This window comes from Arvicola amphibius, chromosome 9 (assembly GCF_903992535.2).
Source record: "Arvicola amphibius chromosome 9, mArvAmp1.2, whole genome shotgun sequence".
Lineage (NCBI taxonomy): Eukaryota > Metazoa > Chordata > Mammalia > Rodentia > Cricetidae > Arvicola > Arvicola amphibius.
Genome location: NC_052055.2, coordinates 110,556,655 through 110,571,516, shown reverse-complemented (window position 1 = coordinate 110,571,516; position 14,862 = coordinate 110,556,655). Strand labels below are relative to the sequence as shown.

Genomic DNA, 14,862 nt, shown 5'->3' with positions numbered 1-14,862 from the left:
AGGTCTCAAATGCTATGCGGGGTCAGTGATGTAGTCCCAAGATTTCCTTCATCAGTCAGTTCAGGGAGTAATGAAAAGTGCTTATGAACTGCAGAAGTGTTCAAACGGATCCTCGAATTGTCTTATGGTTCCTCACCTCCTTTTTGGCTCTAGCCGTTCAAGTCCATTTGAGACCATGTGATGGGAAAGGAGGCTGGGAACCTTGCTAAGTAACTCTCCGGATTCCAGGAAGCTGGCAAGATGAGCCGCTTTACCGTGTCTCTACTAAAAAATACATGTCCCTGTTGATCAATATGGGAGCTGACACCCAAAGAAATGCATTTCCAGGCTCCATCACCAATCAATTGCCGTGCCACTGTGGTGTGACAAACAGCTTCTGCCACTGATTGTGATACTCACCCCCGGCTCCACCCCTTTCTCTATACCACCCGCTCACCTGCTTGATTGACGTCTTGGCCCTCTTAAAATTAACCATGCTTCCATACTTTCTTCAACTGTACATATTTCTTTTTTTTATCTTTGTGTGTGATGTGTATGATGTGTGTGTGTATGTGTGTGTGTGTGTTCATGTGTGCTATGGTGCATGTGTGGAGGTCGGAGAATAGCCGTGGGTATTGGTCCTCTCCTTTCACCTTGCTAGAGTCAGGGTCTCTTGTTCGCCCACTATAAATACCAGGCTAACTGGCCTAAATTGCTATGCTCCTTGTCTCTGCCTCCCATCACTCTGTGGGAGAATTAGGTGAGTTCTGTGGATACAAACTCAGCCCCTCACTCTTCCGAGGCAGGCACTAAACCATCTCCCTAGCCCTAGGATATTATATCCCTAGGATATAATATATCCCTAGCCCATCTCCCTAGCCCTAGGATATTATATCCCTAGGATATCCCTAGGATATCCTATCCCTAGGATATTATTTGTATGAATGAAGTCACAAGGGTCTGTAGTGATATCTCCATGTGGATGACAAATACATCAACATCTCTATGTTCAGTACCTACTACACCCTGGACTACCTTCCCTCCTAATCCCCTCATCTCTCTTTCTCATTTTTACTATGTGGTCCACACGTGAGAAAGAACTATATATGGATGGGATGAGAATGGTAGTGTTTGCCCCGCCCTAATTATTTAGGAGGGCACTGGTGATTGAGAAATACGAGGTTAGGATCAGTTAAATCAAAGCAGAAACTGCACATATACAGGCAGCTCCTGTCCTGGATGCTGATGACATCCTATTTCATGGCACTTTGGTTCTTTGATGGCCCAGCATCTTCAGAGAATCAGACAGGTGCCAGAGCGTTGTTGAACCCTGACTGTGTGTGAAACATTTATACTGGATTTCCACTACTTTGTTCTCTTTTAATTTATACAGACCAGAACGCTAATTTGGGAAAAAAACCACAGGGAGCTATTGGTTTTTAAGAGTGCTCTCTCCATACAAATATTTCTTTAGAGTAAAATTAGGATGATATCACAATATATACAGGCATTCCCCTTTGGTGTTGAACCTATACATCAACATCTATAAATAAACACTTTTCAGTGACTGGATTCCACTTAAAAACTATTTTAAATATATAACTACATTATCTGAAGTACAACTGTTTACACTGTTTTAGGCCTTTGCATCCAAATATAAACGACTAATAAAAATTTTTCAACTCCTAAGTCATTTAACTTTTAGTACCTCAAAGGGAATCATTCTTCTCTTGATGTAAGGTTCACCTTGGACACCCATTAATAAAGACCCTAAGAAAACCTCACAGAGGTTGTGGTTGACTTAACAAGAGAGCGAGAATTGCACAGAGCCAAGGCAAAAGGAGCCTGAGATGTGCTAACCTCTTAAGATGTGGATCACACTATGTTCTTACAGCACTGACCCAAACATGAAGACTATGAGGAAAAGGCCCCAGCATGCAGGAAATCCACCAAAATCTCCGTTTGTTTGCTTATCATCCTTTACCCATCTGTGCAGAGCAAGGCACGCTCTATCCAAATGGGGCCAGGGAGAGCCCTATGAGTCTCTTTCCTTTATATTACTAGTTCCAAATCCAACATCTCACTATGTGGCCCTAGATGCCCTGGAACTCACTATAGAGACTAGGGTGGCTTTTAACTCACAGGCTTTTAACTCTGCCTGCCTCTGACTCTGCCTCCTGACTGCTGGTGTTAAAGGAGCAGGCCACCATATCCCACTGATGAAGTTTTATTACATGAATGAATGCAGATAAAATGTCCACACCTTACCTGCTGCTGAACTCTGCATTTTCTCTATAAAAACTTATGAAAAGTGAACATTTTCTGGGTTGATTCCAGAAAACAAAATACACAGATTATAGGTGTATCTTCTTGGAGGAGGAAAATTAGCCATAGAAAAGATCATGGGCTTGAAGTGTAATAAAGGAAGGGGAGGAGGAGGAGGAGGAGGAGGAGGAGGAGGAGGAGGAGGAGAAGAAGAAGAAGAAGAAGAAGAAGAAGAAGAAGAAGAAGAAGAAGAAGAAGAAGAAGAAGAAGAAGAAGAAGAAAAGGAGGAGGAGAAAATGAGGAGGAGGAAGAAGAGAAGGAGGAGGAGGAGTTATCAACAACTACAGTAGGACTCACAGAGCTACAATAACATTGGCCTGGAAAGACACATCAACTGGTACAATATTGGCATGAACATCATGGGAGTAACCAACCACTTTCTGATTGGACTTAAGTCCATTTCTGCAGGATGAAACCTGGTACCGCTGTTGGGCTAAGAATCCATGGCCAAACAAGCCAGTCCTAGGTCCTAGGGAAGACCTACTAGCATTATTCTAAGTGGACATAGTATTAAAATTACTCCTCATGACTCATCGTTATACCCATAGATGAATGCATCACTCAGCTCTCATCGGAGAAGCGTCTCTTTGCTTAAATGGTAATTAACACAAAGATCCCAAACTGGCAAGGTGCAGAGAATAAGAGACACCAGATTGCTTAGCCCCCACTTAACGATTTATGCTGAGCCCCCTGGGACTCAGAGATCATTGCAAAAAGGGAGCAGAAAGACTAAGAGTCAGAGGCAGTGAATGAACACAAGGGACAGTGTCCTCAGGACACCACGGGGCAGAATTCACAAGCCGTGTGCGAGCTCACACCAGACCAAATCCCAGCATGGAGAAGCGAGGCCTTGACCTTAGTCAAGGAGCTATCGGCAATTGGTAGCCGCTGGGGGAGGAAGAGTCAAGTTTTCTTTAAGAGTGTTGCCATGGAAGGTCACACATCTGTGAAAGTACAGTACAGATTGGTCTTGATGGGTGGAGGGAAGAGAAGAAGACACGAAGTTGGGCAGCTGGGGGAGAAGGTGGGGGAGAGGGTTAATATGGTCAAAACTCAAATTCCCGAAGAAGTAATAAGTATTTTTAAAAATAAAAATGACTATGTGGGGGGGGGGGGGAGAACCTAAGCCTCTGAATTTGATGAATACATTCAGACATTAATAAATCTATCATTTGTACTAATACAATTTTGTATTGCTCACCATGTTAACTAGTCAATAGCAAAAAAAAGGTTCTGGCGTTTTTCATGGACAGATGAGAGAAAATTACGGAAGAAAAACAGTAGCAGGATATTAGGAGAAAGGTGGGCGAGCAGCCTGCTGCCCAGCCTTATTCAAATACCTTTCCTATCCCTGCAGATTATGGTGGGACAGTCAAGGGCCAAGGCTTGCAGGTTCCCTACGGGTGAGTTAAGCATCCTTCTGCCCTCTGTGAGGCTGCAGCGAGATGTTCCCCAGGAACGGACCTATGCGGTTCTGCAAGCAAGTTAATTGGTATAGCTCCTGAAGGCGCAGGATGAAAGATGCAGCTCTTTATTTTCTGTTCCTTCTCAATGGCAGCGACCATCGATGCTATCTGCTTCTTTCTCTCTGCCAACCCTCTCTGCTAGCAGTTCACTGCATCTCGTCATGGCCTATGCTTAAACACACACTGCAATGACAGTCACATTGCAGATGAAGAGGTGGAGGTGCTTAGAGCTCACACAGCTCCCCCAAGGTCATGCGGTCGAGTGATAATCCTAACGTCCAATCTCACACCCTCCATTCCAAACTCATAATCATTACACAGGACTGCCTTTCATGAAACCTATTCAACACTTCATCTGTCTGTTAGGTCCATCCTCTGATGTAGCAAGATTCAGTTCACATACAGCCAATAATCACGACCTGGTCTCAAGGAGCCTAGACTCCCAGATGAACTAGGCGTGGAAAGAAATCACTACAGCCCAGCATTCCAAGGACAGCAACAGAGAGAACAGGCTCCCCAGGAGATCTCTCTTCTCGATACACAAGGAGACAGAACAAGTTCCTGAGGGTCTGAAAAAAATCACATCCCGGAACTGGAGCCCCCGGAACTGAAGTTACTGCAAGTTGTAAGCCACCTTGTAGGTGCTGGGAATTGCATCAGGGTCCTGTGGAAGAACAACCAGTGCTCATACCTGCTGAGCCATGTGAGCCCCAGGTTCTGTGTCCTTAAAAATTGTTTTGAATGCTGCAAATGAAAATTACCCTAGTGATAATCCTAACGTCCAATCTCACACCCTCTTCTTCTGGCCTCAGATGAGGTACTCAGGCATATGTGCAGGCAAATCATCCACACACCTCAAAATTAACCTTAAAAGATAGACCTTTTAAGTAAAACCTCAAAATGTATTACACAGAGGATGAGAAAGATAGACATACCACAATGCTGGGTTACTCTGAGAAGCCAACTGTATAAACTGAGATTTCTGATGCAAGTAAAGAATGGCTCCTTTGCAAACCTTATTCTAAAAGAATTCCATTTATGATTTTTTTTACAGTTTTCTCCATTGTGTTTGCGTGTATTCATATGGATGTACATACATGCAGATATGGGTATACATGTGTGCAGACATATGTGTATAGAGGCCAGAGGTCAACCTCTGGCTTCATTCCTGAGAAGCCCTCCATCTTTTGTTCTTTTCAAAGTCTCTCCCTGGCACAGAATGCACCTTCAGCTAGGCTAGCTAGCCAGTGGGCCCTAGGAACCTGCTTGTCCCCACCTCACAGCAATGGGGTTATAGGTGCACACTACCATGCCCATTATTTTATGCTGGTGCTGAAGATCAAACTTGGTTATCACAGTTATGCAACAGGCTCTTTACCCCTGGAGCCATCTCCCAGCTCAGCCAGTCTATTGGGTCTACAGCAGGGACAGAATGGATGTCATGGAGTACCCATGAGGTAGGATGGGAAGATACAGTCAAGAGAGCTGGACAGCCCAGCCCATACTGAACCTTCATGAGCTGGAGTCCCAGCTATGGGGACTCCAGAATCAGTTTAGTGGCTCATAACTCGGTTTCTTCAGTTGCAGTATGGAGATACTAAAAACACACTCTGAAGGGTTATTGTGACTGTTAAAGCAGCCTCCACTCACAAGGCAATGCAGAGAAAGCCCCGCCTGGTACATGGTACCCAGTCAGCAAACGGGTCTGGAAGAAAAGACTAGAATTCAGGAAATGCAATTCTTCATGTCTCCCTTTGAGCCAGGAATTTGGCAGCTTCCCAAGAATCTGATTTCTTCTCGCTTCCCACCTACAATCCATTGCCAAGTTCTACTGCATCTTCCTTTAAATATCTTTGACATGCCACACCCCCTCTCTGTTGGCAGAGCCCCACCCTTCCCCAGTTTGGGCTCCCAGCGTCGCCTGCCTGCCTGCCTGGACCACCATCCGAGCTTCCTGACTGCTCTGCTGCTGTCTACAACACTGACAAGCCATGCATTGCTCCAGAACAGGCATCCTACCACCTGGGAGCAGGGATCTGCAAGTCTTTCTAGGATGGCACACACAGGTCTTCATATTCTGATCCCTCCTGACTTTTCCTGCCATGCATTCAGACTTCCTTTCCCCCAAAGCACTCCAAAATCCCATCTGCTTTCCACGTAGCCCAATGGTTTCTCCTGCTGTCACCATTTTGGCCACGGGGGTTCTGGCATTCCTGTCTTCTTTACCCCTGCCTTGTCCTCCAAGGCTCAGATCCTTTCCCAAACCCATTCTAGTCAACTGGGATGGGCGGGGAGATCTCTGTTCTGTCTCTTGGCAGTGCTTGTCCTGCCCTGTTGGAGGATGATGAGAGAATGGTTTATCTTTCTCCTCTTCTCTCTTGGGAGCCATCATCCGGCTACCACTGTTTGTTTACGTTTTTACCCAACATCTGACAGGAAACCTGATTGGTAGAACTCATTTTATGCATGATTATCAAATGAAGGCATGATACAAGAAAGAAACAATGGGGGTTTGTTTCTGCTTTGTTATTGATTATTCAAATTCAACATCAGTCATCAGAAATGACATTCCTCACAGAACTGAATTACTCTCAGGATTCCTAGTTTATTTCAGTACTGGGCACCATGTTAGCTACGCAGAGAGAGATAAAGGAGCGCATAGTGCCTGAGTGTGCGGTGGCCTCAGGCGGCCTTCAAGGTTTGTTTGTTTAACTAGATATCTTAAACATATATAAGCAGATGTTCATATGTGCAAAGACATACGTCCAAAGCTGATGGGGGACAGGTCTGAACATGCAGAGAGCATGAACACATGGATAATGGCAGCAAGGGGCACACAGGGACAACACAGGCACTGCCAGAAGGGAGCTCATGCCTCCCTGTGTTTGTGACAGGATGAGCTATCTACCGACACACACCTATAGGCTGGCTATAGTTTCTCTCTGCAGGCTGCCAAGAACAGAGATCTAGCATCACCTAGGCAGGGCATTGTGCCCACCTTGGCTTGCCCTCCTCTGCTGTAAATCTAAGCAGCCCACCAGGAGAGAAGTGTGTAGAGGGGAACGGAACTATGACGGGAGGATCCATGGGGAAGTGTGGGATGATCTGTCTTAAACCAATATCCATTCAAGCCTTGCTTGTACCCCCTTCACCACAGAATCAGGGGGCTGGTTCAACCTCAGCAGGAGGGTGTGACCTGAGCATGGGCAGGGACTCGGGGTCCATTGCCAGTAGCCCCCACCTTCGACCCCCGTTAAAGGCTCTTACCACTTCCTAGATGCCTTTTTTTTTCTGGGCCACCTAAAACTCCTTAAGCTATGCCAAGAATAAAACATCTTTATTAAAATTCAGCTAATTAAAATTCATTAGCATTTTTGGTATGTGCGCGTGCGACAGGCAGTCCATGCTCCTCGTTAGCATATCTAAAATGGCACAAATGTGCAGCCCACTGGGCTTCAGTGAAGAAACCTGGTGGTGCGTCAGTCTGGCACCACAGTGCCTATGCATCCCGGTTAGACTAGAATATTTGCTCATAGGCCATGATGGTTGCTACCGCTTCCCATAGTCAAAACAGGGTCATCTTCGACTGGCTTCAACCTGAACCGTAAAGTCTTCTGTTTAAAAGTCACAGGCTCTTTTCTGTGATGGCAGCTTCAATACTTCCTAGGCTTTCCTATGTGGGTTTGTCTGAGAGTGTTCGCTATGACTTTTATGTAACTAGAAGACCCTAGGGGATACAGTTCTGCTCATGAACTATCCCCACAAAGCCCTTAAAGCAATATTTAAAAGCAGCAGCTCCTCCCCACCACCCCCCATTGGCACAGGGTCTGTCTTAGGAAACAAAGTAGTCCCCTGGCCTTGATTAGGGATCTAGGAAAAGGTTCAGAAGAGGCTCAAAGTCAAACAAGCCAGGGAAGAAAAGTTACATTTGCTGTACCAAGTGGATGGAGAGTATGTCTTCAAAGCTTGACTCTGTACATTGAGAGCTGTCTATAAAAAGTCTGATCATGGGGATTATCTCCCACAGCACATTGTCCTTCAGGTAATATATCTGTGATGCTGGACAGGGTCATCCTGAGCCACTCTCCGCAGCTCCTCCCCCAGAGTCGGAACTATGTATCTACATCAGCTTGTCTGTCCACCAGGGCGATATTGACATTGCGCAATATGGGCCCTCTGGTTGCCAAGAGATTTACATTGGTCAGACTGTCACACTTCTCACAAAGCATTCTGGGCCACAAAGCTTTTGCTCCAGCTCAGAGAGTCCTGAAGCAACTCTACCTCACCCTTCCCTGTGTGAGTTCTTAGTCAAGCAGGGGCCCAAGTCTGTCATTGTAGCTACAAAGTCCTGTCATCAACCTTCAGGGTGACACTGGGCCTTTACAAAAATGTGTGTTCCTGCACCCGTGTCTTGGAAGCCCATTTAGCATCAAGGAGTAGAGACAGGGATATTTGGCAAGGGGCCATCCATAGTGACCTTCTCGAAGCCAAATCTTGTATAATAAAACAAGACCAGAACCTAGTAAAATATGGTCACTTCCAAATTTTGCTATATAAGGTTTTGAAACATGCTATCACAGAGTTCCTTATTCCGAGTTTGTACTTTTATGAAAAGAGATCCAAGGAGTTTATTTACAAGAATCCCCAAAGGGGACGTATGCACGCGCGACCTCTTGCCGCAAAACCACCGCAGCTCTCCAAATTCTGTCTCCTTCAGGCGAAAGGCAGCGGGCCAAAACCTGCAGAGTCTAACCCTGAAGGAAACTGGGAAGGTACCTAAAATAGCCATCTCTCTCTCTTGAAGAAAGGTAGATTCCATGGATGGAATTTGCATGTCATTTGCAAAGCAGACACACCGAGGCTGAGAATTCATGAGGAGCCTCTTTCCCTTGGGGTATTCACACAGACACATCACGATGTTTTATGACTGGCTTCCACATTCAGATCACAGGGTTTTAGTCAAATATTATTAACTGTCATTCAGGAGAAGTCCTTTGGACCAGCCAGTCCCCAGGAGTCACCCTAAAGGGCAAAGCTACCAAATAGTAAGACCTCTTTAGCCGCAATGAAACACCACCAGCCTAGATTCTCTCTCCTGTGTCTCCTCTCCAGCCTTGGACATCAAAATTGGGTACTTAGTGCCCCAAGAGGGCTTTGATCTCAGACCATCAGTGTGAAGGCTGCAGGGCTCTCCCCTCCACCCACATGGCACAGGAATTCCTGCATTTACAATCACTCTCACCCAGCAGGTAAGATCTGAACCTCTGCCACTTCGGCTCCATTTAACCCCAGAAAGTTATTTCTAGTAGCTGATCTCCACTGCAGAACCCCAGCTGAAAAATACCTCCTAGAGAGAAGAGGCCCAAGGACAGCAAGAAGACAGAGCAGGAGCCGGCTTGAGGTCACAAAGCTGCCCTAAGACACGCACACATGTGACACACTTCCAACACAAAAGCCGGCTTTTCCACACAACAGACCTCTAAGAAGTACAAAGGCCGGCTCGCGGGCAAAACCACAGTCACCTGCAGTCTATTTAACCTTGACCCAGCTGCAAAGAAAGTAACTTTAACTCCTTGGCAACACCCTTGTGTGCTGTGCAAACACGCTGGAGCCTCTGTAAAGTGAGGCGCACCTTCCGCAGAGCCCCGCAATCACACCCCCCACCACAACCTCCAGGAGAAAGCCTTCCATGGCCCATGCTTTACCACCAGCCCCCCATCTCGACTCCCGATTGATACTATGCTGCTCATGAAAAGAGCCCTCCATGCTTGTCACATATGCCGGGAGGAAACGCATTCACAAAGATGAGAGCTCCGTGGCACACACAGCTACCTTTTTCTTGCGATCCCGGGACCGTTTGCGGTGCTTCTTTTTTTTCTCAGTCTCCTCTTCAGCATTGATTTCTAAATCCCTGTTTTTCTTCAGCTGGGAGGCGGCATGAGCCATAATGCATTGAAAAATACTCTGTCAAGCAGGCAGCGCTTTCTCCGAAAAGGTGATCTCCTCGGGCACCTCTAATCAGGCACAGAGCAGCATAGCCCTCGCTGGAGAGGAGCCTGGGCTGAACGGCAGGGAAGCATCCAAGAGGCGGAGAGGCAGAGATGCTGGGGGAAACTGCAGCTTTCAAAACCCACTCCAGCAGGGTCCAGGGTTCACCCTACACCTTGCTGCGCCTTTCCCTCTCCCGGCGAGGGCAGCCATCCTGCGGCAGAGGCTGTAGTGGAGGCAGCTGGGACCAAGGAGCTGTGTTATGGCCGCATCCCCTGCCACCAGCTGGAAGTGTCTAAGTGATTCCTCCGAAGGGGGAACGCTGCAGAGGGTGCTCTTCCGAAGGGGAAGGATCCAGAGTCACCACACATGCGGCAGCCAGAAAGCCAGCACTAATCCTGAAAAAAACGACTTCAGAACCCTCCACGAGAAGGGAAAGGGCTGCAATTTATCCATCAGCCTAGATCCACACCAAGCAAAAATTAACCCATCAGAGAACAGAGCTGCTTGGGTTCAACTGCTGATGGTGGCAAAATCTATAAAATAAATTAGCTACATTTTCCCAGGGAGATGCTGACTCCATTTTCAGGCAAACAATGCATGCATTGCTGGCCTCAACAGGGCATCCTTTATGCCCAGTTAGTCCTGATGCATTTTGTGGCGAGGACTACAGAAGGGTCCGTTGTCTTTTTAAAACAACACGCTCATGACAACACATTAGCCAGGAAGGCGTGAGCCCACTGTTGTGAGGGACAGATGCCCAATTCAGAGGTTCCCCAGGACTCTCCTCGCATGTGGTGTGAGGGGCAGAGGAGAGGGCAGTCGGGCTGTCATCAGTGTTTCAGAGGGGCTTTAACGCCGGGGTTCATTGTAATCACGTTGCTGTTTGTGCCACCTGAGTCCTCAGTGACTGCAGCCTCTGAATATTCATTGTGTGAAGTGAAGCAGCAGCACGGCCCAAGGATGCCGGTGTCTTCTGTCTTCTGTGAGCATGCACTGCAAGAGATCTAAGCAGGGAATCACACACGTGCACACACACACACACACACACACACACACCAGCACTGACATCAGCAGCGTCAGCAAGTAGTGCCTGATATGCTAGACTGGGCCCAAAGCCTGTGGGCTCAAGTTAAAGACATCTCAATCTCACCAAGAAAATCAAATAATGAGAATCAAAGTGAGGCTCCGTACTCTGGCCAAAGCACAGTGGGCCTTGGGAGGTGGACATACTGGGCTTTGCAGAGGGAACTCTGAGCTTCGCAAGAAGGGAGCACAATACCCAGGACATTGCGGGGATTGGGTTGTGGTTCTACAGAGCAGTTTCTCATCTGGTGTATGTCTCAAGCACTGAGTAGAATTCTTACCGGCCAACGTCTACAGACTGATGCTGCTCTAGACATCAAAGGGCTCCTCCCTTCCGTTGAAGGTCCTCTAGACTCTGTCAAGCAGTGATAAAGAATTGAAAGACGGGGGGGCTGCATGCATGCGTGCATGTACCCAGGCAGGCGGGCGAATGCATGTGTGCACGCACCCACACAAACACACACACAGAGTTTCTATGTTGCCTATTAGACTGTCTTATCTAGCAAGAAGGAGGGTGTGAAGGTATAGACCAATCTAACTCCAATTCAAAAGCAGACGAGCCCTAAATTGGGAAATGAGGAAAAATCAGAGGCTTTATGTTTTCTCATCAGGATGTTTCCTCCATGCAGCATAGTGGGACAGGGGAAAGGCTAACACGTGAAGCCTTGCACGGCTTCTCTCTAAATAAGCCCTATACTTTTGAGGAATATTCACAGTTTCAGCCAGCTGAAGAGGGCAGCCAGCTACAGAGCTGGCGACCTTCCCATTGGCTTCGGGATCTTTTTCTCCTCCCTTTGTAGACACTAATGAGACTTCAAAATGTAGCGTACTTCTAAGTACCCGTGTTCAAGGTACCTTCTCCAAGGGAGGCTGGCAAAGCAACACACTTTCATTGATCTCCACCAGTAACAACGAGAATAAACAAGCCACAGGTCCTCCACTCTAGCAGTCTTTGCGGCTCCAACATGGCCACAAGTTGAGGATGGAGAATGACTTTTATGACACCATAATGAGAAATATTCCACCCATTGGCTACTTCCTTGTTTTAGTAAGCTGGGAACACATCACAAATAAATTCTAAGGCCCAGCCTATTGAGTTTCTTCCTTACAAGAAATCCGTGGCTTTATCCTCGGCTTACAGACCTGAACTCCAGGGACTCTACCAAGGAAGGCGTCCCTATGGGTCCCACATTTTTATTTTCTTACTGAAGGGTCAGCCTCTTCTCTTCATTCCTTGATTAAAACTTCCCTGAACTATCCTGCTGTCATGGAGAGGTTAGAGATGACCGGGCAGGTTGGCCAAGATTATATACTTCTGGAGCATGTGGTCCCTAACACCAACAAGCATGGGATGCAGATGCGGAACCCGACAGAGAAAGATGGAGCATCCTAAAGCCAGCTCAGTGGCCATTCACATCTAGAGCAACCTGTCTAGTCTCACTCCTTACAGACAGGCTCGTGGCCAGTGTGAAGAATGCCAAAGTTATTAAAAAGTGCAGTGTCCCAGGCTTAAAGGACTGCCCTCAAGGACAAAGAAATAGTTCTTATTTTGTAAAAGTCTCAACTACAAGGATCCCTAGACCGTCCTTTAAAAATGTTGGGCAAGAGTGATTGCTTAAACTTTTGCTAAGCAACGAGGGCTTTTCTCCCCAACTAAGTCCAATGGAGGGGCAGGTGTCCTGGCAGAAACACATGAGCAGTTTGGCTGAATCCAGAGAGGGGGCAGCGAGCCCCATCCTTCTCCATTCCTTCCACCTTCTTCTGGAAGTCAGAATAGATGTTGCCTGAACGCAAGCATGTGGCAACCAAGAGTCCCGGCCTTTCCCCTGTGTGTAACAGTCACCACAACTGTTGTCAGGAAGGGACTCCTCGGAACAAAGTAACTTGATTTCTCACCAGAGTGAATGAGCTTCCTTTAGAATTATTCCTGTATGTGCAGCGTCAGATCATGTGACCACGACTAAGTAAATATAATAATTGTTTTCTTCCTTGGTAAATGGAGCAATAACTATTCCTTAAATAATATTCAGTTAAGATTCAAAACAATTGTGAGTAAATATTCTGTTAGAATTGGCCGAATCTATTCATATCAGGATTTACAGACTTGAGATATCATGGCCAAGGACTTTCCTCCTCTTCCTTCCACTCTGGCATACCTTCACCATTATCTCAAGGCAAGCTTTGATTATTTTATTAGTCCAGCCAATTGATAATTTGCCTACTCTCCGTTGCTGGTTCTGAGATCCCCATTCCACATCCCGACTCTGCATTGTTGACCTCAGGTGACAAATGACGACATATGTGATTTCTATGGAGATGACACGGCCACTTGGGTGACTGGCGGTTGAATAGCTGTGTATTTTTCCCCCTCATTTTTTAAATTATTTCTTTGAGAATTTCAGACAATGTATTTTGATCATAACCATTTCCTCAGATCTACCCATTAGTGAGTTATTATACGGTGGAGGGACGGAAACTGGGCAGTGCGCAGACACTATACACTACCCTATATGTTACTCTATGCTATAGAGCAATGGAACAAGCCACTGGCTGTAGCGCTGCTTGGACGCTGTGTTTTCCGGGCTTGACATCAGGTTGCCAGCAGTGAGTGACGTGTCTACTCTGATGGCATGGAGACTATTCCCTGCTCCATCCACTTCCCTCTCCTCAGAACGTGTGTAGCCTCACCATGACAGAATCAAAACAGTTCTCCCCTCACAAAGGAAAATGGGACCATTTTTATCTCGTTAACTTTGGCATCAGATGACACACCATCAAGGGTTCCCGAGCGAGCTCCAAATGGTGTGGAGAAACGAGAAGGACAATAAGCAGCGAGGAAGCACCCTGGCAAATTCCTGGCTCAGTCAGGCTCATTCTTCATTTTCAGAGGCTTGCAAAGGGCGTGGGCGGTGTGGCTGGAGATTCCCAAAGGGCTCTCCGGCTGTGTTCCTCCTGGGGAGGGACACCTGTGGTCCACGAGCACCGGCCTTGGTGCCACCTGTCTTAGCCCCTGCTCTTCCCTCCTTCCCTTGAGAAGACAGCCCATTCAGCTAACTGGGCTGACCTCAGCACTGGAAGAGAGAGCCAGCTGTCCCAAGCACAGCAGCTGCTTCAGTGACCTCACAGGGGCAGATGGGAACAGACACGGGGATGGCTTCCCCATAGTCTTCCCGTCACAGCCACACATGCCAGCCTAGAGATGGGGGGATCTTATTGCAGGAGGAAGGCACTGCAGCCACATCCCTGGTGTCTGCTGGCTTGAAAGGGGACACTGGTAGTGCCAGGCGGAGCGATGAATCCACAGCGGGCTGGGGGGGGGGGGGTGTGCAAACAAAGGCAACCTGACAGCCTTTTCTGGTCCGGGTTCCCACAGGCAGAGGAAGCAGAGCAGATGACTGACTTCAAAGACATTCTCTCGCTACTCCTGAACGCGCTGTGTTTAGGTGACAGAAGTCACTGGGTGAAATAAAGGAAGCTACATAGGGATGTCTCCTTCAGCAGACCTTATAAGCTGTGTTTATCAGCCGCTGTACTTGTAGGTGGTTGTTGGGCCTGAGATGCGCCTAGCACAGCTAGAGAAGGCAATGTTTAACTTAACTGGAAAGTTCAGATTGATAACCCATGCTCAAGTGAGATACTAGAACACAGCCATGCATATGTGGGACGATTTTCACATATCAACCTCCACTTCCTAAGTTTCAACTAAAATTCAGACCCACATTTTGAGACTAAAGTTTAATAAAACGTAAATTATCAAAAAAAACTTTTCTCACTGATTTTTCTTACCGTGCAACATCAAGTTAGTCTAATTAAATCAAGTATAATTTCCCCCATTAAAAATGTATCATTACAAAATGACACGGATGGGTTTTTTTTATTTCTACTGGACAGAAGTAGTTTGCATTAAACTGTTCATTTGTACTTACAAAGAGAGGATCTGATTTGCCAGAGATTGTCCTCCTAAAAGTAGATATTACCCCCTAAACCAGCATCAGAGGATACCCAGGTGCCATTATGT

The 14,862-nt window shown here is 46.8% G+C and overlaps 1 protein-coding gene across 1 annotated transcript in view; it reads right to left on the bottom strand.

The window, feature by feature from the left end:
* Window positions 1-9,716, bottom strand: part of Ank3 (ankyrin 3) — a 302,267-nt gene extending 292,551 nt beyond the window's left edge. Inside the window, exon 1 of the mRNA XM_038341994.1 lies at window positions 9,603-9,716. Within this exon, the coding sequence (XP_038197922.1) occupies window positions 9,603-9,716 (114 nt within the window). The remainder of the gene's footprint in view (window positions 1-9,602) is intronic.
* Window positions 9,717-14,862: the final 5,146 nt, after the last annotated feature.